At 45.2% G+C, this 23,889-nt stretch overlaps 3 protein-coding genes across 4 annotated transcripts in view; all 3 read left to right on the top strand.

Annotated features, from left to right (window-relative positions):
* Positions 1 to 20,019, top strand: LOC147021030 (uncharacterized). 2 transcript variants are annotated; one of them, XR_015061313.1, is made up of 3 exons: positions 1 to 8,648; positions 19,557 to 19,781; positions 19,877 to 20,019. XR_015061313.1 is itself a non-coding variant. In XM_085893631.1 (2 exons), the coding sequence occupies exons 1-2, from the start codon at positions 8,139 to 8,141 to the stop codon at positions 19,641 to 19,643; spliced, it is 597 nt and encodes a 198-aa protein (XP_085749757.1). In that variant the 5' UTR covers positions 1 to 8,138; the 3' UTR covers positions 19,644 to 19,853. The 2 variants fall into 2 exon arrangements, 1 of the variants encoding a protein (XP_085749757.1); XM_085893631.1 differs by lacking the exon at positions 19,877 to 20,019 and having other exon boundaries at positions 19,557 to 19,853.
* LOC147021026 (uncharacterized) overlaps positions 1 to 23,889 on the top strand; it is a 161,529-nt gene that overhangs the window by 1,415 nt on the left and 136,225 nt on the right. The window lies entirely within an intron of this gene.
* The window catches only part of LOC147021029 (uncharacterized), a gene marked incomplete at its 5' end in the record, with an annotated part of 12,354 nt that continues 8,400 nt past the window's right edge, over positions 19,936 to 23,889 (top strand). The window contains 3 exons of the mRNA XM_085893597.1: positions 19,936 to 20,060; positions 21,989 to 22,034; positions 22,220 to 22,421. Of these exons, the coding sequence (XP_085749723.1) occupies positions 19,936 to 20,060; positions 21,989 to 22,034; positions 22,220 to 22,421 (373 nt within the window). The remainder of the gene's footprint in view (positions 20,061 to 21,988; positions 22,035 to 22,219; positions 22,422 to 23,889) is intronic.

Raw genomic sequence — 23,889 nt, 5'->3', positions numbered from 1 at the left:
ATAAATGATGCCCCAGGTACAACACAAAAAATGCATAAAATAATCGCCAAAGAGTACCATCGCAGAAAAAGACTAATTTTTAATCTTCCTTCTCTCCATTGAACAAAACTAAAGCAACAAACCAACTTGCAGTGCCGGCATTCCAATATGGCTGTGCAATTCTAAACTGGCCACAATTGGAGATCAACAATTGTATATACCGTGGTTGTATATACCGAGACGGGAACGAGGAGGTTGTGGAATGGCGCATAACCAAGTGCACAGAACATCGTGTGTCAGACCAGCGGAGTTTGTGAAAAGCTCAACAGACTATCGTATGAGATTTGTACATGACCAAGAAAACAACAAACAAGAAAAGGGATCCTTATTCCATTTTGCAACAAACTTCAAAAAACAGGTGTAAATAATGGATAATACACAGGAAAACGAAACAGAAACAAACACAGCCCCAATGATTGTAAAGAAAAATTTAAAAAAGAGATATCAGCAGATATACTTTGACAAATGGGAGTGATAAAATAGCAGGAAGATTAAAAACAGAGCTTGACAGGATAGGGATTGACAAGGAAGGCTCACTGGAATGGCTAAGAAGAGGTGCAATGAATTGGGATGGAGAACGAGTCATCATAATATAAATGCTCAAGATCAAGAACACCACACTGATGCCTTTAAGAAAATGTCGGGAAGTGTGGACATCACAAACCAAGCACTGCGTCCGGACATCGTGCTCAAACACAAAAAGGAAAAGTCAGCATATTTCTTTGAGGTTTCAGTTCCCAATGACTTTGCACGACATGCCACAGAAATCAGAGAAATGACAAAATACCAGGTTCTGTAAAATGAGGTCAAGATGACCTCAAAAATGAAGTCAGCTGAAATTATACCAGTGATAATCAGAATGAAAATTATACCAGTCTGAGTCGGAGTGAGGGGAATGACGAGGAAAACCCTGACTGAGTACTTGAATATCACTCTGGGCATATCATTCCAAACAAGCTTCAAGTGGAGGCTGTCAGTGGTGGAGTGAAGATTTTGAAAAGAGTCCTTGGAACGAGGGTATGAGAAGGACATTTCACAGTTTGTTTTATGAATCATAATCCTTCACCAAAAAGGAGGTGGAGATTTTGAGTTCTGGGAGAACTTCCACTCACCTTTTGAAATCCAAAGTAGATAACAACCAATGAGAGCCCCAAAAAACTCAAACAAACAAACAAAGTAAATGAAAGAAGAAAAGTCCAGCAGTTTGAAAATTTACTCAGAAGTGTCAATCAAAAACGAAGGAAACAGAAGCAGATTGTTGCAATCCCTCCACCCCAGAAAATGATGAACTACTTTTGGAAAGGGATTGATGAAAACTGAAAAGAACACAACAAGAAGGTGGAACAGGTCCAAAACTTGGAAACGAGAAGCAACACCGAGAGGATATTCCTCAAGTGATGATTGCCAAACAGAAAATTATGAAACACTCACCAAGATGCCAAAATTCAAAAGCCCTGGTCTGGAGAGCATCCCACATTTCTGGTGTTCTTCACAATCACTTCATTCGAGCATTGGATGAGCTATCACAAGGAGAAAAGGCAACGGATGAGTGGGAGTCCAATCCTGATCTTCCCTTCCGAGTTTTCAACTTGTAAAACACCATTTTAAGGATTGTTTTTTGTCGTTGTGAGTGAGACAATCCTGACCCACTGTCTTTTGATATTCACTCATTCACGATGTTTTTTGCACCTGAGAAGGAGGAGAACATTCTTTCAATCCTCAACTTTTTTGTGTGCATGGAGAAAGAACTCGGACACCAAAAAGATAACAAAACAACATAAGGGAACAACAGTGGAAAGCGGAACGTCATCAGCAGGGTGGAGGGGAAAAATAGATGGAGACTGACATAAGGTATGCAGGTAACGATGAGGGGTCAGGGCCAACGTCAGGGGTGGACAAGTTGGACCCATTAGCAAAATGTTGGAAGTGGTGGGGGATTGTTTACCGGGTGGAGAAAATATCATGTTTTTGGATGTGTGATGACTTGAGATGGTGGTGAACAGGTGTCATTAAGACCTGGAGGGAAGAATCAGATTGAAGACGGTGTAAAATGTGGTTCCACAGGTGTGGAAAAAATGAATGCAAAAGTGGAGGTAAGCAGTGGTTCTGGATTTTTGCAGTTTCACTCTGAAGGGGCTGCTGGAAGACTGCGTGCATCCTGCACATACCTCGGAGAGAAGAAGCATGGAGAGGGTGGAGGGTGCAGGACCAGAAATGAGTCGGAAGAAGATGGAGAGCACCAACCTGGTGGCTATGGTGGAGTGATTGTCCCATCGTCTCAGCTTCATCGTGAGAAATTACAATGATCTTGAAAGCCTTTGTTTCCATGGTTTCAAGGAGAGCAAGGTGGGAGCCACCCCAGACAGAAGAGCAAGACTCCATTAAGCTGTGGATGAAAGCCTTGCAGGTGGATAGGAGCTCGTCTAGTTTTGGAGGCCAACGATGAAATGTGGCTTGCCCAAGAGAGATCATTGCTCAGAGTGAGATCCAAGAGTTTGAGTGACTGAACCTCTTCAAGAGGGTTGATGAGAAAGTACATGGGTTTGTGGTATGGTCATTGGGGAGAGAAAGGGGAACAGGGAAAGATGTCGAACCAGTTTGTGATTTTTGGCAAGGTCAAAAGGGAGGGAAGAGCCTTCTGTCTGTCAGAAGGATGAGGGATGTCATGGCAGAGAGTGGAGACGTCAGCAAAGAGAAAATGAGAATTTTCCAGCGAGTTGGGGATATCATTGATGAAGATTAGTAATGAGATGGGCTTGAGAACACTGCATTGGGGGAAGTCCAGCTTTGACAGGGAGAGGAGAACAAAGAGTTCCATTGAGAGCCTCATGTTGGCTGCAAGAGTGGAGGAAGTCAGTCATCCATGAGCGGAGTGCACAAACAGTTTGGAGAGCATGTGGGATGCCAGACCATATTGAAAGCTCAAGATATTCCCAGAAAGTCGGCTTTGATATGTCTGATATTGAAGGCCTCCATCTATTGTTGAAAGAGTAAAAGCAGCATGTCCAAGTTGGAGTGACCTGGTCTGAATCCAAATTGATGATTTGAGATGAGGCTTTTGGATAAAGGGTGTGATTTTATGTCAACTGCGATGATGGATTCCATGACATTGCTGATGTGTGGAAGAAATCGAAAATGCAGGATCCCCTGCTTTCACAAACTATGGCGAATGCCAGCTTGGAAGAAGAAAATATTTTAAGATCCTTTTCCAGGCCTCTTTTTGGGGTTTTGGCTCAACTAATCTAAGTGCAGCCAAGTGAGATTTAGCTTTGAAGTTCAGCAGTTTAAAAAAAATAAATGTTTCATGCGAAATCGGAACAACTTGTCTTGCTTCAATAGTTTATTGAGCATTGCAGGTGAAGAATGATGAAAAACCCCAAAGATAAATTGAAAACTCTGTCAAAATGCATTCCTTGATCATTTCGATTACAAACTTCAGGGAAATACTTTCACGTGTTCAATGTTAGATGCTGTTACCATTAACTATAGTTGAAGAGTAAATATATTACTGATGCAATCGACTCGTCATTGAACAATTTCGATAAACTATCTCCAGTCAATAATTCCTGTGTTCACCAAAAAAGACATGATAGTTTATGGACAAATGGACATTACAATCAGATTTATGACTGCAATTACTCTGTAGTTGAACAATAAAAATATTGCAGTAAATCAACCAAGAACGGGAAGAGTAAAATTCTTCTCCAATAAATGATGTACAACACACGTGAGTCAGGACACTGCTTGTTTTTATTGAATGTAACTGAATGCATCAGGTGGTATATCCAGACTCAGAACAAGCAATGTTATAATGCTGTGAGGAATTTGTGCAGTATTTTTATATCAATATGAACATTACAGTAATAGCAGGCAAAAAATCAATGATATTGAAGAAACATATCACACCATAAAGGCGGTCAATTCAAACATGCAATCCAACAAAGGAAACATATTTCACACTTGAAGTGGGATTGTGGAAGAAAAATAATTAATTCATTCTTGTGAAATGTATAATATGCTGCACCAACAATTTTCTGTCATGTAAGGTCATGAACTGATGATACTCATTTCCTCTTGTGTGCTTTTAAATGCTTGTAAAGGTCTCATCTATGACAAAACATTGTAATTAACTAAAGTTATTTTGTCATCTTGTTTGGTGTTGTTCACCAAGAAGAATCATGGAAGTGTGTTTTAAAACCCACTCGCCCAGTAACCGGGCAGGTTGGAATGTTTGCACCTCCTCCACTCTGCAACTCCTCCACTCTGTACCCACTGCACCTCCACCACTACATGCACCCACTGCACCCCCACAACTGCTTATACCCACAGCATCCCCACCACTGCCTGTATCCGCGACACCACTGACTGCAACCGCTGCACCCCACCAATTCCTGCACATGCTGCACATCCTTAACTCCTGCACACACTGCACCTTCTCCACTTTCTGTACCCACTGCACTTCCACCAATGCCTGCACCCACTGCACCTCCACAACTGCCTGTGCCTGCTGCACCCCCACCATGACTGCACACACTGCACGTCCACCACTGCCTGCACACTCTGCAGCTCCTCCACTCTGTACCCACTGCACCTCCTCCACTGCACCGCCACCATTGCCTTCCCCCGCTGCAACTCCACCACTGCCTGCACCGTCACCCGACCCCGCTTTGCCGTCATCACTTCCCCCCATGCTGCACCGTCGACGCTGCCTGCCCCCACTGCGCCGTCGCTGCTGCCCGCCCCCGCTGCGTCGTCGCCGCTGCCCGCCCCCGCTGCGCCGTCGCCGCTGCCCGCCCTCGCTGCGCCACACTGCTGCCCATCGCCGCTACCCGCCCCCGCTGCTGCTGCCCGCCCCCGCTGCGCCATCGCTGCTGCCCGCCCCCGCTGCGTCGTCGCCGCTGCCCGCCATCGCTGCTGCCCGCCCCCTCTATGCCGTCACCGCTGCCCGCCACTGCTCGCTGCCGCTGACGTCACCAAATTAAGTTCTTCCTCAGTACGATAGATGGAGAAATGGGGTTTCCTCACCTGTCTTCCAAATTTGCTTTGATTTTATTTTGAGCGGATTGGGTGCAAAACTTTGAAATTATAAAGAAAGATGGAGTCTCAAAATGGCGGCGTGGCTCCACCTCAGCACGATACGAAGCGGGAGAGGGTTACCATGAATAGCGTAACGAACCGCAGAGCACGAAAAAAACGTTCTCACCCACTGGTTCAAACCACGTGGTCACAGCATGCGTCATGGCAAACGAAGCAGGACGACGACGCCGACATTAACGAGCTTCGTGCACGATTGGGGGATACCTTGGAGCAGAGGAGGTGTGATGAGAATTATACAGAGGAGTTACAACTTAAATTGGACGAGGCATTACGGCACGCAGAAGAGGTTCAGCAAAATTATGTGCACAGGGAATCACAACAATTGGCCGATGCACAGGAACGAATTTGGGGGCTGGAAAAGGACTTCGCCAACACAGGCGAGGAACTACTTCGAGAAATGATTAAAGTAGAGTGGTTTACCCGTCGGTTGTTGGAACATGAGAAGAGCGAACTGAACAAAAAAATAGAGGAGGAGCAAATTAGTAACTCCCGGATTAAGAAGAGCTTGGAGGACGAATGGAAAAGGAAAAACGGGAACACGATTTGGAATTGAAACAACTGAAGGAAGAATTGTTGGAAAAGTCAAGACAGTTCAAGGAACAACAGGGAGAAATGAGGAAAGTCGAGTGGAGTACCCATAAGTTGGAACATGAGAAGAGCGAACTGAACAAAAGAATGGAGAAAGAGCAAATTAGTAACTCCCGGGAGAAGGAGAACTTGGAAGAAGAATGGAAAACAAAGTTGGAATTGCAACAACTGAAGGAAAAGGTAAGAACAGGCAATCAGATAAGAGAAATCCGAGAACAGGAGATAGAAAGAAAAAAAGAAATATCTGGAACAACTCGAGCAGTGGTTCTTAACATGGGTTCTGTCAGCCAGTCTCAAGGGTTCGGTGAAAGCCCTCCGAAACACATTGCAATTTTGCTATAATTTGCTTTCGGTCCAACTTAATTTATTTTTTTTTTTTTTTCAGGATCAGGATGTCTCGTCAATTTAGTCGCATTGCAAATTTAGTTGCAAATTTAGTCGCGAATTTTCAGGAGTCCAAGGAAATTCAGCCTTCAACTCAACGAGACCACCGACTTTTCTAATTTGAGCCAGCTCATCGTATTTGTGCGTTATGTCAAGGGAGACGAGATCACGGAAGAGTTTCTGTTCTGCAAGCCTCTCGCAACAACGACAAAAGCAGCTGACGTGAAGAAACTTGAAGACGACTTCTTCAGAAGCAACGGTCTTTCATGGAACATGGTGTCTGCAGTTTTCTCGGACGGGGCTCCAGCCATGCTGGAGCGCAACTCCAGTTTTGGAGTGCTGGTGAAGGCGATGCACCACACGTCATCGTCACGCATTGTGTCCTGCACAGACATTCGCTGGCATCAAAAACTCTGCCTCCAGAACTGGCCGATGTTCTGAAAATCGTCGTTGAAACTGTGAATTACGTGCGAAGCAGTGTTCTGAATCATCGCATCTTCGAAGAGCTGTGCAATGAAATTGGCTTTGAATTCGAAGTCCTTCTTTACCACTCTAACGTTCGGTGGTTATCACGAGGGAAGGTACTGAGGCGTGTTTTTGCCTTGTGTGTAGAATTAGCCCGGTGATTGCGAGAGCACCAGCATCGCCATGCAACTCATTTAGAGGAATCAAAGTTCATCCTTGCCTTGGCGTACATGGCTAACATCTTCGACACACTCAACCATCTCAATCGCCAGATGCAAGGCGGGTGGAGTGAATGTCATCGAAGCTGAAGAAAAGCTGAGCGCTTTTCGAAAGAAGTTACTGTTGTGGAGGTGGCCAACAGAGAAAGACAACTTCGCGAACTTTCCGCTAAAGGACGAGTGCGTCAGCGGAATTGCAGATGATTCTGAAGTTGGAGGCACTGCTATACCAAGGGAACTGAAACAAGCGATTGCCACACACTTGGATGAGCTGGGAAAGTCATTCGATGGATATTCCCCTGACCAAGCACAACACCCAGCATGGGTGAGACAGCCATTTACTTTTGGCGTTGGAACGGCAGATGTCAACGATCAATACCTCGACGACCTCATCAAACGTCATCAGAGCCAGACTCAACAACAACTCTTCAGCACAACAATGTTCTCAACGATTTGCTGCCGCCAAATGTTAGGTTATCCTCTCATCGCTAAAATTGCCCTTGTGATCCTCACGCCGTTCGTTACAACGTTTCTCTGTGAGCATGCATTTTCGAATCTGGTGGACATCAAAACAAAGAAAAGGATCAGACTTGCATGTGAAAGTGATATGAGGGTGGCCCTTGCCAAAACAAAGCCACACATTTCCCTGATCGTCTCAAAAAACACAAGAACAAAAATTGCATTAAGATCCAATTCTTCTTATTATCCAAATATACTTTTGAATTTTGATGCAATTTGATTTTTATTTCTGTATTAATTAAAATTGAATTTATTTTCTTCTTTTTATACAAATATACTCTTGAATTTTGAGGCAATTTTTTTTTCATTTCTGTCATAATTAAAATTGTAATTTGAGGGGTTCGGAGAGTGCACGGTGGTTTTTTTAGGGTTGGGCGCCTCTGAAAAGGTTAAGAACCACTGAACTCGAGGAATACAGCAAAAGAATGGAAGAAATGAGGGAGGAAGCATGCGAAAGAGGTGCGGAGATGAGAAAGGAATTATGGGAAAAAGCTTCTGAGTTACAGAAACACCAAATCAAAGAGAGGGAATTGCAAAACGAGCTGAGGATATTAAGTGAGGAAAGAAAGAGAACGGAGAATGAAACGTGAAGGAACTACACTGTGTAGATTGAACAGTTGGAAGCCAAGCAAGATGAAAGAAAGAGAAGTGAAAGAACAACGAATGAAGCAGGAAAGGGAAATCAATTAGTTGAGGGAAACGACGAGATTGGAGAATGAAGAACATCAGAGACAGTGGGATAGGAAACAAAAATAATATGAATATGAAATTGACCAACTTTAGGAGAGAGCAAGGCTGGAGTACGCGGAGATACCAAAAGAACAAGGAATGAAGCAGGAAACGGAAGTTAACCAATTGAGAGAAACGACGAGATTGGAGAATGAAGAACATGAGAGACGGTGGGATAGGAAACAAAAAGAATATGAATGTGAAATTGACCAACTAAAGGAGAGATTAAGGTTGGAGTCCACGGAGATGGAAAAACTCCGGAAAGATAACGAACAACTAAAACGCCTCGGAGAGGAAGAACGACTCAAATGGAAAAGAAAGTGGAGCCAGGAAGTAGGACAGCACAATAATATGGGATGTGTGACATCACCACAGGAAGGAATGTTAGTGGTGCGGGACTTGATTGACATCACTCGTCGGATGACACCCCAATCAGAGCAAATCCTGGTGATGGAGACATTGAGGGAGCATCCGGGGTTGTTGACGAATCGAACACATTTTGAGCAGGTTCACCATGTGGACCTGACAGCCCCAGAGGAGTGTGGCGAATCGATGATGAGCAACCTGCTGGAGAGAAGCAACCGGACCGAGGTGACTGAAACGAAGCAGGTACGTGGGCACATGCATACATGGTGCGGATGATGAACTTAATGTAGGAATTGGATTTTATGTTAATGAAGAGACTCTGTCCGATGAAGTGCATGCATGCGTGACTCCTGAATGTGTGTGTGGAATGCCTGTGAATGAATGCTGTGAGCCCACAGTCCAGACGACAGCACCGGTGTGTGCTGCCAAGGCCGAAATGTGTGTGTGTATACTCACGTGGTGATCGGGAATGTAGCCCTGGAATGCGAGGCAGTTGGTCAGTACGCAGGCAAGGTTGAATGTGTGGAGTGTGAACACAACCTTGGAATGTGTGGAGCCTGTTTTGTGTGGGAGTCCTGAGCGTGGAATGAGTGGTGACGTCGGAAATAGGTTCGAGGTGCAAGGGGAATGGAAGTGCCACCAGGACAGAACTTGACACAGGGGATGGAAATCATAGTGGACAGCCCCACATGGGTTCTTACAGAATTAGAGGTGCTGCATCCATGAGCAGGCTTTAGAAATTGGACTTTAATTTCTCTCTCAGCCTCACAGGAACTTCGGGGTGTAGCGCAGATGAGTAGCAAGTGGCACTGGCATGTCACATACTCCCCGTACCCATTTTAGAACGGGAAGTGGCCAGCAGCGACACCACATGTGTCACTTGGTCTTCAAACCTCTCTGAGGACACGAAGGGTTCGGTGAGCTGAGTGTGGTTTATCTGTCTTCAGGGAGTTAGAAGAGGGGGAGGCCGCTCCCCCGATTGGGGTTTACCTGATTTCTTCAAACCCTGGAGAAGAGGGGGAGGCCGCTTCCCCGATTGGTTTTTACCTGACTTCCGCGAACCCTGGAGAAAAGGAGGGGGTGGACCACAACCCCAATTGAGACGTGACCCATTTCGTGCATAGTGCTGGATATGATTAAAAAAGGTGTCTACAAGGAGTCAACACGCTCAAAACGGTCAATTAGAGCCATAACCAGCTCTTATTTTTCAGCGGGCATCTGATCGTACCGTCTCCCCATCCATATAAGCACATCAAAGGCTGACTTCTGGTCCGTTGAAGGCTGAGTATAAGCATCTCGCAGGGAAACTTTGACGTACTTGGTACCAAAATCTTTCAATACGAACAGCGGTGTACAACTTTCGATGGAAACAAAATCAGCACGATCGAGAGTTGCCTGCGAGTCATCCCTGCTGCTGCACTGAATTGATGCAATCGTTCGGCCAGAATATTCGTCATCAAGATATTGTGTGATTAAATCACCAATACAGTCACACTCTAATTTATACCGCTGACATACTTCTAAACAATCACTTTCGCCCCAGAAACTACAGTCAATCTGAACCACGCTGGCCACTGCTCAGACGCCATCACCGAAGACGACTGCGCAGTTTGCTTGAAGGTGACTCGGCATTTTGGCGCGTGCGCACGAAATTATATTTTGAGAATAAATGCCGACGTTTACATTTCGGGTTTTGAAACTTTTGCACCTTCGGCGGAAAATGTAGAAATATAAAAGGCTAAAATGTGTTTTATATTTATATTTCATTTCGGCAAATATACCGTCAGCGGATCCGTAAACCAAGTTATAAAATAACTAAGGCCTTTGAGTAAATGGGAGATTTGTGCTATACGTTAGACAGGGCCATGTCCGTGGGCTGCCCCAAATTGAGGCTCGGGAGAAAGGCGGGGGAAGTTTGCTGAAATGGTCGCTTAGTGGGTTATTAAATATAGGATGAGCCCAGATCCCCCTTAAATGCATGTTTAGCCAGGTTGTTTGGTAATTGGACGTTTGATTTGTGTCGGAAGGTGTAGCAGGCTGTCCAATGTTCGTAGAGTGGTGGTATACCGAGAGGCGCCTTATTTTTCCTTCCCTCCCCCCTCCCACCCCCTCCCCGGCCAGCCCCCACCTGGCATCCTGATAGAGCCAGTCAACCAGACGTGCCAACAACCCATTGGCGGAGAGCTGCTGCAAACTCTAACGATGGACCAATCATGTGTCCCCGGAGGCGGTCCGAAAGGCCCGCCCCAGAAGGCAAGAGGAACTGCTTTTTCGAGTCTGCGATCTGCTTCATGAGGAGTGACTCGACGAGCTGTTCCTCCTTGACCATGGAACCAGCGTGCAGGTCGTCTCCAGGTTCATCCTGTGTCCAGCCACTGGGCCTCTGACTGTCCTTGCTCCCTGCACGGCTCGACACGTCTTTTCATCCCATCGATCCACCTGCAGAGTCCATCACCCAGATTTGGTCGAGTCTGGTGTACAAGCCAGGCCTGGATTTGCATACTGGACATTGTGAAGAACCAACTGGAACACACCATAGATCTTTCGCTCTTGTGCCGTCGACCTTATAGGGCTGGGCGCACCGAGGCTGTGTGCGTTAGCGGTGCCGATAGGAGTACGTCTCCGCCATCTTGCCACTCTGCGTGCTCGAGCTTGGGCGCTCAAATCCGTTGACATCGGCTTGTCACGAGCCGCATTCATGCTTTCGACACCTTTCCTCTTGTCCATGAGGCACCACCAAATACTCCATGTCTTGTATGTATGTTGTCCAGGCCTAAGGTTTATTTTGCTCGGGTCCCCTTCGAAACCCCTATCCGTAGCCCCCGAGATAAGAGCGGGTAATAGATTAATTATAACGTTTGTGAATGATTTGCTTGTCTCGTGTTCCCCGATGTTTTCCCCAATAAATCTGCTGAGTCATACGAAATTTGCCGCCTTGAATTTATTTGTGCTGTGCTGAAGAACAATCGCTCGATTTGTATTTAAAACGAAACTGCCTCCGGACTGCGGCAGACTTCGATCAGTCTTTGATCAAACCCAGTCTGTAGCCGGGCTGTATATCCCCAACGAGCAAGGTCCAGGGGTACTTTGGTATCGTGATCTGAGGCGCGTGACCCGAGACCTGTGCCGAACTAGCCGGCTTTATAACCCCTGAGACGGTGGTGCTGTGAAGCGCCACCGAATCTTCAACAATATCAGGGTGTGCTTCAGAGCTCGTGAAAGAAATGTGTGTAAACGTGTCTGTCGCAAAGAAAAAAACTTCCCATAAGAGAAGGCATCTATTCTTAAACCTTCTCAATACATCACATTTGGGATCCCATTAGCCATGGGGGTGGGGTGAAGCCATGGGGGTGGGGTCTTCTGGTGAAGACAAAACCCTTCGGACTCGGCTCTTTTATATACAGGATCCGGATCTCCTGAAATACTAAACATCTGTACACATCCTCACATTGAGGGTGCCTTTTGAGAGCGTCTATCATCAACTTTTAAATATGTTCAGGCATTTGCTTTAAAGTTTCGAAAAGTACACGTTACTATTTAAAGATTATTCCATTTAATGTGTTGTAATTTCGTAAATACACGATTTTCTCGTCATGAACAGGAGTCTCCATGAAGGGTCTCGCTATTGGCTCCAACGAGGCACGTGACGAAATATCGGAAGTTGTTGTTATTGCCTTTCGGACGTGGCTCTTGCACACATTTGTCCTTGTTTATTCTGTGGACCATATCGCTTAAAATTTTTCACACTGATCGGATGTGGTGTTCGACATATGCAATGATGACGTCATAACGAGGACACCTATGATGTGATAAAAATCATGCTCATTTCCCATGAGGAGTACTTGCTACGTGCCTCGTTTCAAGTTTTTTTCCACGGTGTGGTTTCAGAGACAGAGGTCCAAAGTTTTTCCGTTTTTTCAATTTGGCTGACACACCACGTAACCAATGACGTCATAATTATCATTTGAGCATTCTTCATGAGTATTCGCTCCAACGGTGACAATTTCGTCTCGATCTGACATGCAGTTGCAGAGAAAAAATGAAAGTTCTGTGCGGCCAAACAAGCAAATACAAACGATGAGACAAACAAAATATAATACCCTCTCTTCTGGTGAGGATAATGTGGAAGAAGTAAAACTAATTATATAAATGTATTCTCCATTTCGTTGTCCTTTGTTTTTATCAGTGTAGAATAAGGTGTTATTTTTGTACTGGAATCAAATTGACTGTCAGTAAAATCTCTTTTTGCAGCCTTTTGATCTCCATAGTGATGTAAATGATGTACAAGCAAGATAAAATGATATCTTACTGAATCTTATGTGCTTTATCTCAATGAAATGTATTGAAACATACTGTATATCCAAATTAGTATTTCCAATGTTAAGATGAAACTGCTCTGCTGCTCAAGAGAAGGACGCTTTGTTGCTGGTTCCTATTGTCTGGTGGTTATTAAATAACTCCCGAAAGGTGATCCCAACAGACGCCTTGTTGTCCAAGGACGATTATATGACAGCATAAAATTGAATGTCGTATTTTGAGAATCTGGTTGCTCACTGGTGAACGGAAGGTATGATCAAAGTTGTGGGCTTGTGTCTCCATTCACTCGGCCTCTTCATATTTTGTCTCAACTTTGTTGTTTCCCTCTCCATCTCATGGCCGGTCTCGCTTTCCCGGGCTGTGGTCATGATCTGAGCGTGTCCATCACCCCTTCCCTCCCAAAGTAACCATTTCTGCAGTTCCCTTTCTCATGCTTGCCAGCCCTCACCCCCATTGTCCCTTGCCAGATATTTTCACTCCAGAATAATATAAACACAATTGCTCTGTGCATTTTGGGCAGAAAGAGGATGGTGTTTGGTATTTCTTGTCTTGTTATCCTTTTTCCCATGCGCATGGTGGTTGTTATTTTTATTTGATGTGTGCTGTTAATAAATGGTTTCAGACTTGCAAAGAGAAGAACTGAATTATTCACAGTAACAACAACAATTATATCACAACAAGAGCATGGGTGGGGTCTGCCTCAAATTTAATTGTCGTGACGACGTAAAATGCCGGAATATTTTGTCCAAGTACTCTGAAACAGAAGGGGTTTGAAAGTGCAAAAAAGGCAATTTGTATTTAAGTGTAAATGTATATAATTAAATTGAAATAAAATAAAGATTTTAAAGGTTGTAGATAAAAAAGTGGAAGTTTACCAACCGTTGATGCAGTCTTGCACACCACGCTATCGAACACGTTTAATTAGTTCTTCGTGCCAGTTGTTTGTGTCCTTTATAACGTCCTTAAAAACAGTAAGTTTCCTGTTTGGAATGATTTTCAATCTTGTTTGATTTCCAGGTGGAGTGAGGAAAATAATTATCTCACTCCTCTCTGTACATGTGTGATCAGGACAAATTCAGAGCCAAAGTAACAAACTTCAGGTTCGTTTTCTGATTTGTCTTCAAAATATAACATTAAAATGAAATTGAGATAAGTTATTCCTCGATCATAAACTTACATTTGCAGATGGACAGACAGAAGTGAACCAGTTCCTTAACCACGATGTTGAGTGTGTGGGAAACTAATAATTGTCTTGTCTGAGTTGATTCCCGACCTGACTCTAATCCGTTGAAGGGATGCTTTCTCAGGAGGTCGTAAAAACAGAACATGAAAGTTACTATTGTCAGCCCGAACAGATTACAAATTCTTGCCACCTTCAATCGGAACTCAGACTTTGCTCGCTGCTTTGTGAAAGACCTTGGCCAAAAACTTTCCCCGGTCAGTCCCACATGAAGGTGCAAATAATTGTCGCCATGAATGAAGCAGGAGTGGGAGTATGAATACGAACTTGTATTATAATTAGCCCATCACAAGTCATTCCTTGTTATCATCAACAAAGACTTCCTTGCAGATGGGATAATTTCCCGAGAATTGGAATATTTCAGGATTTGTAATGCCATCTCCCACTGGGAATGGCGCTGTCAGACACGTTTACGTCGAGGGAATTGGGGTCCCTCCCCTCCTCTTAACCCCCTAGACTATGAATAGTAACCAATAATACCAAGACCAATAAGGCACCAGACTCACCAAGTGGAGCTTTAATCGTCACTTTTCAAACTGAGATTTAAATTTAACTCCTTTAACTTCATTCACAATCTACTCATTACCTCAACCACTGAAGGTGGACACAGGTTATGTTTTTTCTCTCCTGTCTGTCTGTGAAGAGAACATCTCAAAAAGTTTTGGATGAAATTTGGTGAACAGGTTGGTTTGTGTCCATCCATCCATCCATTGGGACCATACTCTGTACAGAGCATCGGTGCTGCCGAAGCAGTTTCCTTGGCTATTGGGCACAATCCTGGACGAGTCGCCACTCCTACGAAGGATACTCAATGACTCGATCATCCCAGCAAGCTGGTACTCATTTTGCCGACCTCGGAAGGATGGCAGGCTGAGTCAACCCCCTGGTGAAGTAATTCAGTGGGCAACGAGGCTTGAACTCAGGACCATTGGATCCCAAGCCGTCAGCCGAACTACTGAGCCAACACCAGGTTTCGGTTGGGTGTGTGACCCCGACAAAGTGAAAAGATTTTAGTGAAGATACAGAAACAGATCGTATAATTTTTGAAGTTATTCTTCACCGTTCAGAGAGACGGGGAGAGAGAGAGAGACAGAGACAGAGACAGAGACAGAGACAGAGACAGAGACAGAGACAGAGACAGAGACAGAGACAGACACGAAAAACGATATATGGCACGATGTCTCAAAAAATTATCGATGGATTGGATGGAACAAAACATCATGGATGAGTTGGTTAAGTGACAAGAACAAACCGATTAGATTTTGGTTCAGGTCTGAATCCAGATCTGGCCTCACAGTGGGACACAAAATGTAAACTGTTCATCCTCTCTCAGGCATACCCTCCACTGGGTGCTGTTCTTATTTTTAACTGCTTTGTACAAGTATTGTTACGGATTTGGAAACCATCTGCACACAACAGCCAGAGTCCCCACAGTTCAGTTATTTCGTTAAGTATATGTGTATAGTTAGAATCCATCCCCTGTGTCTAACGGGAATTACATATGTGCGGTGCGAGTTATTTTGTTGTTAGTTTTATTTTATATTCCCCAACAACAACATCCCACTTCGTTCCGCCACCCAACCAAACCTTCACACACCGACTCCATTCTCTCCATGTTTTTGGCTGAAAGCATGGGCGGAGCCTCCATCGCCTCAGATCGAGGCTCTGCTCTGAAGAAGGTCAGGAGTGTTTCCTCCAGCCATTGGACAAAGAGCGAGCAAAGCCGAGGCGCTCCAGCCAATGTGAAGCCAGAAGGCCAGAAACAAAGACTGAGCCTCTTCGGGGGGCGGGCCACCGACGCCCCCCGTCCAATGGGAGGCAGAGTTACCTCAGGAATGATCCCTCCCACCTCGCAGGAGGGGTTGAATAATTGTCGGTGTGATCTGTCTGGGTCGTCTCGTCTGGTCTGCTGGCCATCTTCCGACTTGGTGTTGGCTGGCTTCTCCCGCTTCGTCTTGGTTCCTTGGCGCTTGGTGCGAGGTTGTCCGTGTGGGTTTGAATCCCACTGTGGTGGTTGGAGCGTCCGATCTTCCCAAGCCCTTCCACAAAAATCCCGAGCCTTGCAAGGACAGGTCGGCAAGCCGTGCGAACGTGGCCAGGTTCCAGCAGAACTCTGACCCTCCAGTTCGCCTATCCTCCCAGGCTGGAGGTCCGAATTATGGCCGGCCGGCTCCATTTTCTTGTGTGGTGTGTGTGTGTGTGTGTGTGTGTGTGTGTGTGTGTGTGTGTGTGTGTGTGTGTGTGTGTGTGTGTGTGTGTGTGTGTGTGTGTGTGTGTGTGTGTGTGTGTGTGTGTGTGGTGCCAATCTATTAGGTAGAAATTGTACAAGTGTTGATTGCTCATTGTACATTGCATTTTTCTTCGTGGTAACCTTGCTCTATGTCTCCCTCCCTTGTAAATAAATATCTGTTAAATGTTCCAGTTCGTTGCCTGTCGTTTCTATCATTGACCCAGCATGGTTCGGACTCGAGAAATATTGAGGCCGTTTCTGCCATAAGTTGTCATTTGGACCGGCGCAGCTCTGGAAATTTTCGCTCGGTTACGCCGGATACGAGTCGGTAAATGCGACTCGGTTCGGACAGAGTCGGCTGAGGGTGTGGTTTCCCCGGTAGTTAGACGACGTGGGTACTTCGGTATCTTGGAATTGGACAATTAACCCTACCCCACGCCATCAAAATATTGGCGTCCACAGTCCTCAAAGGGACCCGTGACCTTTGGAGTTATACAAGGGTTACGACTTTCAATTCCGGATGTCGTTGGGGACGGCCCGACTGCTCCCGCTGGCGGCCGTTATCACGACTGAAACCCGACACCGCAACAATATAACCAGGTGGAAAGTTACACGACATTATCAATTATAATATGTGATTAATCACATTAATTAATTCCATGCAAATGTTTCTGGTGCTGCAGGTTTTCTGGATTCATCACTTCATCAATTTACACCTTTGTTTATAAAACCCTTGGCCCAACACAGTGTTTGCTTGGCCTGTTGGTGTTTTCATCTGAACCTCTGGCTCATGATGCAGTGGATTGAAGTTTAAATCCCATGTACCCAATGTTTATTAATTTAATACTGATGACCTTGACATTAATGGAAATGTACACTGACGTGGACTGATGGAGTTGGCCGAAATCTCATCTCAGGAAATTTCAATAAACAAAAATCAATACATGTATATTTTTTGTTTGAGTAAGAATCTTTGGATCACTCACTCCGGCATGTGGGAGTGAAACAGGAATTTAGTGTAAAACCAAAACCATGTTTTTACAGGTTCATGGGAAAGGAAATGTTTGTTTTTTCCTTGTTGTTGAAGTGATATCTCAAAAGGAACATGTCAGTTTGTGGAGTCCAGTAACATCATGTAGATTATTTGGACCAGGTCACTCGAGTAAACTCACCATGTGGATTGTACTTTGGACCAGGTCACTCGAGTAAACTCACCATGTGGATTGTACTTTGGACCAGGTTATTCGAGTGAACTTATCATGTGCATTGTACTTTGGACCAGGTCACTCGAGTGAACTAATCATGTGGATTGTACTTTGGACCAGGCCACTCGAGTGAACTAACCATGTGGATTGTACTTTGGACCAGGTCACTCGAGTGAACTAATCATGTGGATTGCGCTTTGGACCAGATCACTCGAGTGAACTAATCATGTGGATTGTACTTTGGACCAGGTCACTCGAGTGAACTAATCATGTGGATTGTACTTTGGACCAGGTTACTCGAGTGAACTAATCATGTGGATTGTACTTTGGACCAGATCACTCGAGTGAACTAATCATGTGGATTGTACTTTGGACCAGGTTACTCGAGTGAACTAATCATGTGGATTGTACTTTGGACCAGGTTACTTGAGTGAACTAACCATGTGGATTGTACTTTGGACCAGGTTACTCGAGTGAACTAATCATGTGGATTGTACTTTGGACCAGACCACTCGAGTGAACTAACCATGTGGATTGTACTTTGGACCAGGTCACTCGAGTGAACTAATCATGTGGATTGTACTTTGGACCAGACCACTCGAGTGAACTAACCATGTGGATTGTACTTTGGACCAGGTCACTCGAGTGAACTAATCATGTGGAATGCGCTTTGGACCAGATCACTCGAGTGAACTAATCATGTGGATTGTACTTTGGACCAGGTCACTCGAGTGAACTTATCATGTGCATTGTACTTTGGACCAGGTCACTCGAGTCAACTAATCATGTGGATTGTACTTTGGATCAGGTCACTCGACTCAACTCATCATGTGGATTGTATTTTGGACCAGGCCACTCGAGTGAACTAACCATGTGGATTGTACTTTGGACCAGGCCACTCCAGTGAACTAACCATGTGGATTGTACTTTGGACCAGGCCACTCGAGTGAACTAACCATGTGGATTGTACTTTGGACCAGGCCACTCGAGTGAACTAACCATGTGGATTGTACTTTGGACCAGGTCACTCGAGTGAACTAATCATGTGGATTGCGCTTAGGACCAGATCACTCGAGTGAACTAATCATGTGGATTGTACTTTGGACCAGACCACTCGAGTGAACTAACCATGTGGATTGTACTTTGGACCAGGTCACTCGAGTGAACTAATCATGTGGATTGCGCTTTGGACCAGATCACTCGAGTGAACTAATCATGTGGATTGTACTTTGGACCAGGTCACTCGAGTGAACTTATCATGTGCATTGTACTTTGGACCAGGTCACTCGAGTCAACTAATCATGTGGATTGTACTTTGGATCAGGTCACTCGACTCAACTAATCATGTGGATTGTATTTTGGACCAGGCCACTCGAGTGAACTAACCATGTGGATTGTACTTTGGACCAGGCCACTCGAGTGAACTAACCATGTGGATTGTACTTTGGACCAGGCCACTCGAGTGAACTAACCATGTGGATTGTACTTTGGACCAGGCCACTCGAGTGAACTAACCATGTGGATTGTACTTTGGACCAGGTCACTCGAGTGAACTAATCATGTGGATTGCGCTTTGGACCAGATCACTCGAGTGAACGAATCATGTGGATTGTACTTTGGACCAGGTCACTCGAGTGAACTAACCATGTGGATTGTACTTTGGACCAGGTTACTCGAGTGAACTTATCATGTGGATTGTACTTTGGACCAGGTTACTCGAGTGAACTAACCATGTGGATTGTACTTTGGACCAGGTCACTCGACTGAACTAATCATGTGGATTGTACTTTGGACCAGGTTACTCGAGTGAACTAACCATGTGGATTGTACTTTGGACCAGGTTACTCGAGTGAACTGATCATGTGGATTGTACTTTGGACCAGGTTACTCGAGTGAACCAATCATGTGGATTGTACTTTGGACCAGGTCACTCGAGTAAACTCACCATGTGGATTGTACTTTGGACCAGGTTACTCGAGTGAACTAACCATGTGGATTGTACTTTGGACCAGGTCACTCGAGTAAACTCACCATGTGGATTGTACTTTGGACCAGGTCACTCGAGTGAACTAACCATGTGCTGCAGATATCGATGTTCAGATTGTACATTTGTGTTTCAATGCGGGAGAATAATTTATTTTTATGGTTTTGTATAACAGCCGATTGCTGTTGGTTGCATCATTGCTGGAAGTTCGGCTGTGCCGGTGATGCACGACCCCTTTTTTCCAAGATGGTCCTTGTTTTGACGATCTCAGGAGGATGACAGGCTAAATCAACCCACGTGATGTGAGGTGACGGACAACGGGGGCTCCACCTGAACACGTGGTGTTGTGTATCGACCGGACGCGAGAGAGAGCGATGAGGAAGAAGACTCGGGGTCAGAGGTCAGGAGGTGTATAGTGAAAACCTTGTGACGTTCCGATGTCGGTTTAATAAAAACGTTGGAGAATATGAAATCCTCATTCTTGGTATATTTTAGAAAATAACAAAACCGTCAATTACAATGGTGGAGATCAGTGAAAACAAGGAGAAAAGTGAACACGAGAGGAAGAAGAAGAGGTGGAAGAAGGACAGGACGATGAAGAACTTCCGGGTTGTTGTTCCTGTAAACCTCGTGCAGAACCTCGAACCGAGATCCTCGTGGTCGGGACTGATGGGAAGAGGTATTTTGGGAATTCTGATTGAACACGAAAAACGGGAATTTAAATAAAAAATAATTTTATGTTTCTTGACGACGTCGATGAAGGAAAGTTAAAGGAGTTTTTACTGAATGTTTGTTGAGGTGTTTGATTGTTAATTTAATGAGGTGTTTTTCACTCCTTTTGTTGATAATCAAATCATCACTAAACTTCCTTCAACGATAATTAAACCTCATTCTTCCTTTTAACAACAAAACTCCCAGAAACCTTTTATAATTGACTTGAATATCCAATTTGATCTCGAAATGAGGAGAAACGAGGGTACGAGGTTCGATTACCGACTTTACCTGTTCCGTGGGATTTTTAACGTTCATAATCTGAATGGAGATGAAAACCCTGATTAATAATCAACAAACTCAAAAAGATCGTGTGGGTCGAAAATGTAACATTCCTCGTTAACCTTCCACCCACATTCCATCTCAGTGAAATTGGATTCCACAGGGAAATTATACAGGAATTCGAGAACTCGGAGGGAAAGTGTTACCCCGCCCCCACCTCCCGTCCCCCGCCCCCACCTCCCCTCCCCCGCCTATATCGCTCTGTACCCGCCGCCATGCCCCCCATCAGGCTGGCCCTGCCCCCCCCCCCCATCAGGAACCAATACATCTCACGTCCATGTACAAATCTAGTTTGTGAGATGACGGTGTTGAACTTGTTGAACAGGATATTTATCTTCTCGGAAAGTGTAAATTCATGATTTATCTGTGAGAAAGTTCAAGTAAAAGTAAATTGAGATGTTTGTTTGTTCTTCTCTCCACACGTGGGTTTCAGAAGGTGGAACGGAGCCCTCCAGGTGTGTGTTTTATATGTGTTTGTATTCACGACTGGGTTGTATATGCATGTACATGTGTATGTATTCATGTAATATTGTCGAGGCACAACACACAACACACAACATGAGGGGCGGAAGAGGGAAGGACAAAACGGAGGGGAACAAAGACATAAAGAGATCTGTGGAACGGAGAGCGATGGAACATGTGGTATTCAAAATGCACAGTACAGGGACTTTCAGGACTTCACAAAGCAGCAAATTTGAATGGGGAAACTTGAATCAGAAAACACACGACAGTGTGGTTTGTGGTGGTCGGAGTACAATTACCACCATCAACCTCCAAGGAAAGGTAAGCAACTGCATGAGGATGTCCGCGAATGCAATTGGCACCAGATACTGATGGCTGTTGGCTCACAAGGAGCTCCTCTGCCCTTGTGGCAGGTTTTGTATTTAATCCTGCTGGGTGTCCATGAAAGGGAAATGAGAAAGAAGAAAAGGAATAAGAGGTTCTTCCCTTCCATGGCTTTTCTGCTTGTTTTGTCCTTGTTTTGTGAAGCCATGGTGTTACTGTTGATGAATTTCCGTTTGTGTCGATGGATATTGATTATATTCTTCTTAATGACACAATAATGAGGGTGGGAGTGGTGGGGTGGCACTTTCGTTTTTGGATCTTTCATTTTGTTTGCAGTGGCTGCTGGTTGCATCATTGCTGTGAGTGTGGCTGTGCTGCTGATGTAGTGCCCCCTGTATTTTCAAGAAGAAATTTGGAATTTGGCCAGCGTGCCAGTCATAGCTCGCCACATCTTCGAGAAAGATTCCATGGGATCTTTAATGTCTACCAACTAATGCTGTGAGAGGGGATGCCCAGTTGAACGTTCATCTGAAGGACGGCACACACGTTGATCACTTTCCCAATCTGTGAAACACCATGGTAACAGTTTATTGCCGCGTCAGGATTCAAACCCAAGCAAGACAACTCGGGGTCAGTTTGCCTACCTCAAGCTCACATGGAGTGAACAAACTGACTGCAAAACCCTGAATTGATTGGATAAAATACAGAGTAAAGAAAATAACATGTATTACCTTTCCTTTGTTAACATAAGCATTGTGTCCCTGACAGGTCATCGGTGAAATGGACAACTTCTTGGAATGGCTCCAATCACAAGGTCTGAGAGCAGAAACAGCCCAAGCAGTGTTCAATGTTCTTGGAATTGAGAATCGGAAGGTTCTTCAAGCTTGTACAGACTCTGATGCATTGCGAACAGAGCTCCTCTCTCTCGCCAAAGATAAATTTAAATTTGCAATGTATGCCGACTTCTGTAAATTTGTGAACTCTTTTTTGAAGCCGCAGGTTGTCCAGCTTGCAGGATCTTCTCTGTTGGGAAGTCTATTCATCAACTTGGAGAATGTTATTCAAGAACTTTCCAGTTTCTGCAAAAAGTTTATTGGATTCCAAAATGTGCAGCTGGAAAATATTCCTGGTTTCCGTGGAATCGCTTTCAGTGATGTCTGCAACCTCCATGATCAGGATGACGGACTCACACCCAAGTCTGGTATGTCACTATTTTATACACCTGAGCATGTCAAGAAATACCTTGATGTTCAACCATTAATTTTTTTTTTCTTGCAACTTAAGGAATCTTTTTTGGAACAATTTTGTTTTGAAAACGCTTAGATTCTTGATCCACAGTGAATGCTGTCGTTTTTACAGCGCGTGCGCTGTATACAATTGCACCGAGTTTGAAATGTCCCAGGTGTCTACCACGTCTCGGGTATCCCCCCCTCCCACGTGCCTCAAGACAGCCAATGATGGCCATCCGGTAGATGGAAATGGCGTCACCATTTCCGATACATAACCAAGACGGAAATGGCGACTATTGACGGTAATACCCGAGTATTTCAAATAAAATTTGTGAAACTAACATGTTATAAATGTGAAAACCATTAAATTTATTGCTTGACGGAAAAAAACCAAGAAACGCTCTCCTCTTATGTACGAACGCACGAAAGACATCATTTTCGCCCACCATGGCATTTCGCGCCGAACGCTGAAAACTAAGTTCCTCTTATGCCATCATTCTTTTGCGGCTTATGCCATTATGCCATTCTTATGCAATCATTCAATGGAGACGAATCACAGAGAGTGAAAACGGCCCCAGGAACCGACTTGTATAAACCCCGCAGTGTGGGGCGGGGGGCCACCGCGAAGCGATGCGTCATCACCTGAATCGGTCCCCCTGATTGGCCCGCTCCCCTGCGCGGCCAGGCCACGATGGCTCGAAACGGCGACATTCCGCTTCCAGCCAGGTGACCCCGAGCCGTGAAAATGTCCTGCTCCGACCCCACGACATGATATGAATCGCCCACACCGAATTCCGCGTCATGAATTGCCTTGCAACAACCCCCGGGCCGTGCCCTTCCGGCCGGCTGAGGGTGGCGTCCGTCGCACATGCTTGCCCGGGCGCAAGCGTTCAGCGCAGTTCACTGCCGGTTCCGTGATGCATCATGCGGCCCGAGCGATCTGGACTGCGCAGCACACCTCTTGCCTGATCGCGGTTTCGCCCGGCGGAGAGGTCGGAAGACGTTCATCCATGGGGAACATTATCGGCCGCCAGCGAGGACAGATGGTAAGGTGTTATAATAAACCCATGCACAGACGGTAAGATGTGTCCATTCATGCCCTGCTCTGTACGATAATCAAGGGTCCCGAGCTTATCACGGGTCCCCCTTCGAGCACGTTCCGCACAGTGAGCGTGGATCCGCCATGTCCTACGTGATCAGCGCTCGCTTTCGCCCAATTCCGTTATTGTGTGTGCGGGGCCAACACCGATCTGTGTCAGGGTTTGAGGGGAACGCTCGGATATAATAATTACATGGAGGTTTGGAATGAAAAGGAAAAAGATATCAGTTTCCAGTGGAGAAATGGAGGGAAAAGAGAATGCCGATATAATTCGTCCAGAAATGGGTTGAAAAGTACGCGCCGCCCGTATCTTGCACACTTGTGTCCCGTAGTTGTTGTTT

Source organism: Eptatretus burgeri, chromosome 8 (genome assembly GCF_056783735.1).
Source record: "Eptatretus burgeri isolate ZD-2024b chromosome 8, Ebu_testis_v1, whole genome shotgun sequence".
Classification (NCBI taxonomy): Eukaryota; Metazoa; Chordata; class Myxini; order Myxiniformes; family Myxinidae; genus Eptatretus; species Eptatretus burgeri.
The sequence above is the reverse complement of the archived record's forward strand: the minus strand, read 5'-3'. Positions and strand labels throughout refer to the sequence as shown.

Bases quoted from the DNA above. Each gene is read 5' to 3' on its own strand.
- LOC147021030 (XM_085893631.1), top strand. From the start codon at position 8,139: ATGAAGCAGGAAACGGAAGTTAACCAATTGAGAGAAACGACGAGATTG. The intron at 8,649-19,556 runs GTACGTGGGCAC...TTTGTATAACAG, and splicing joins AGGTGACTGAAACGAAGCAG to CCGATTGCTGTTGGTTGCAT.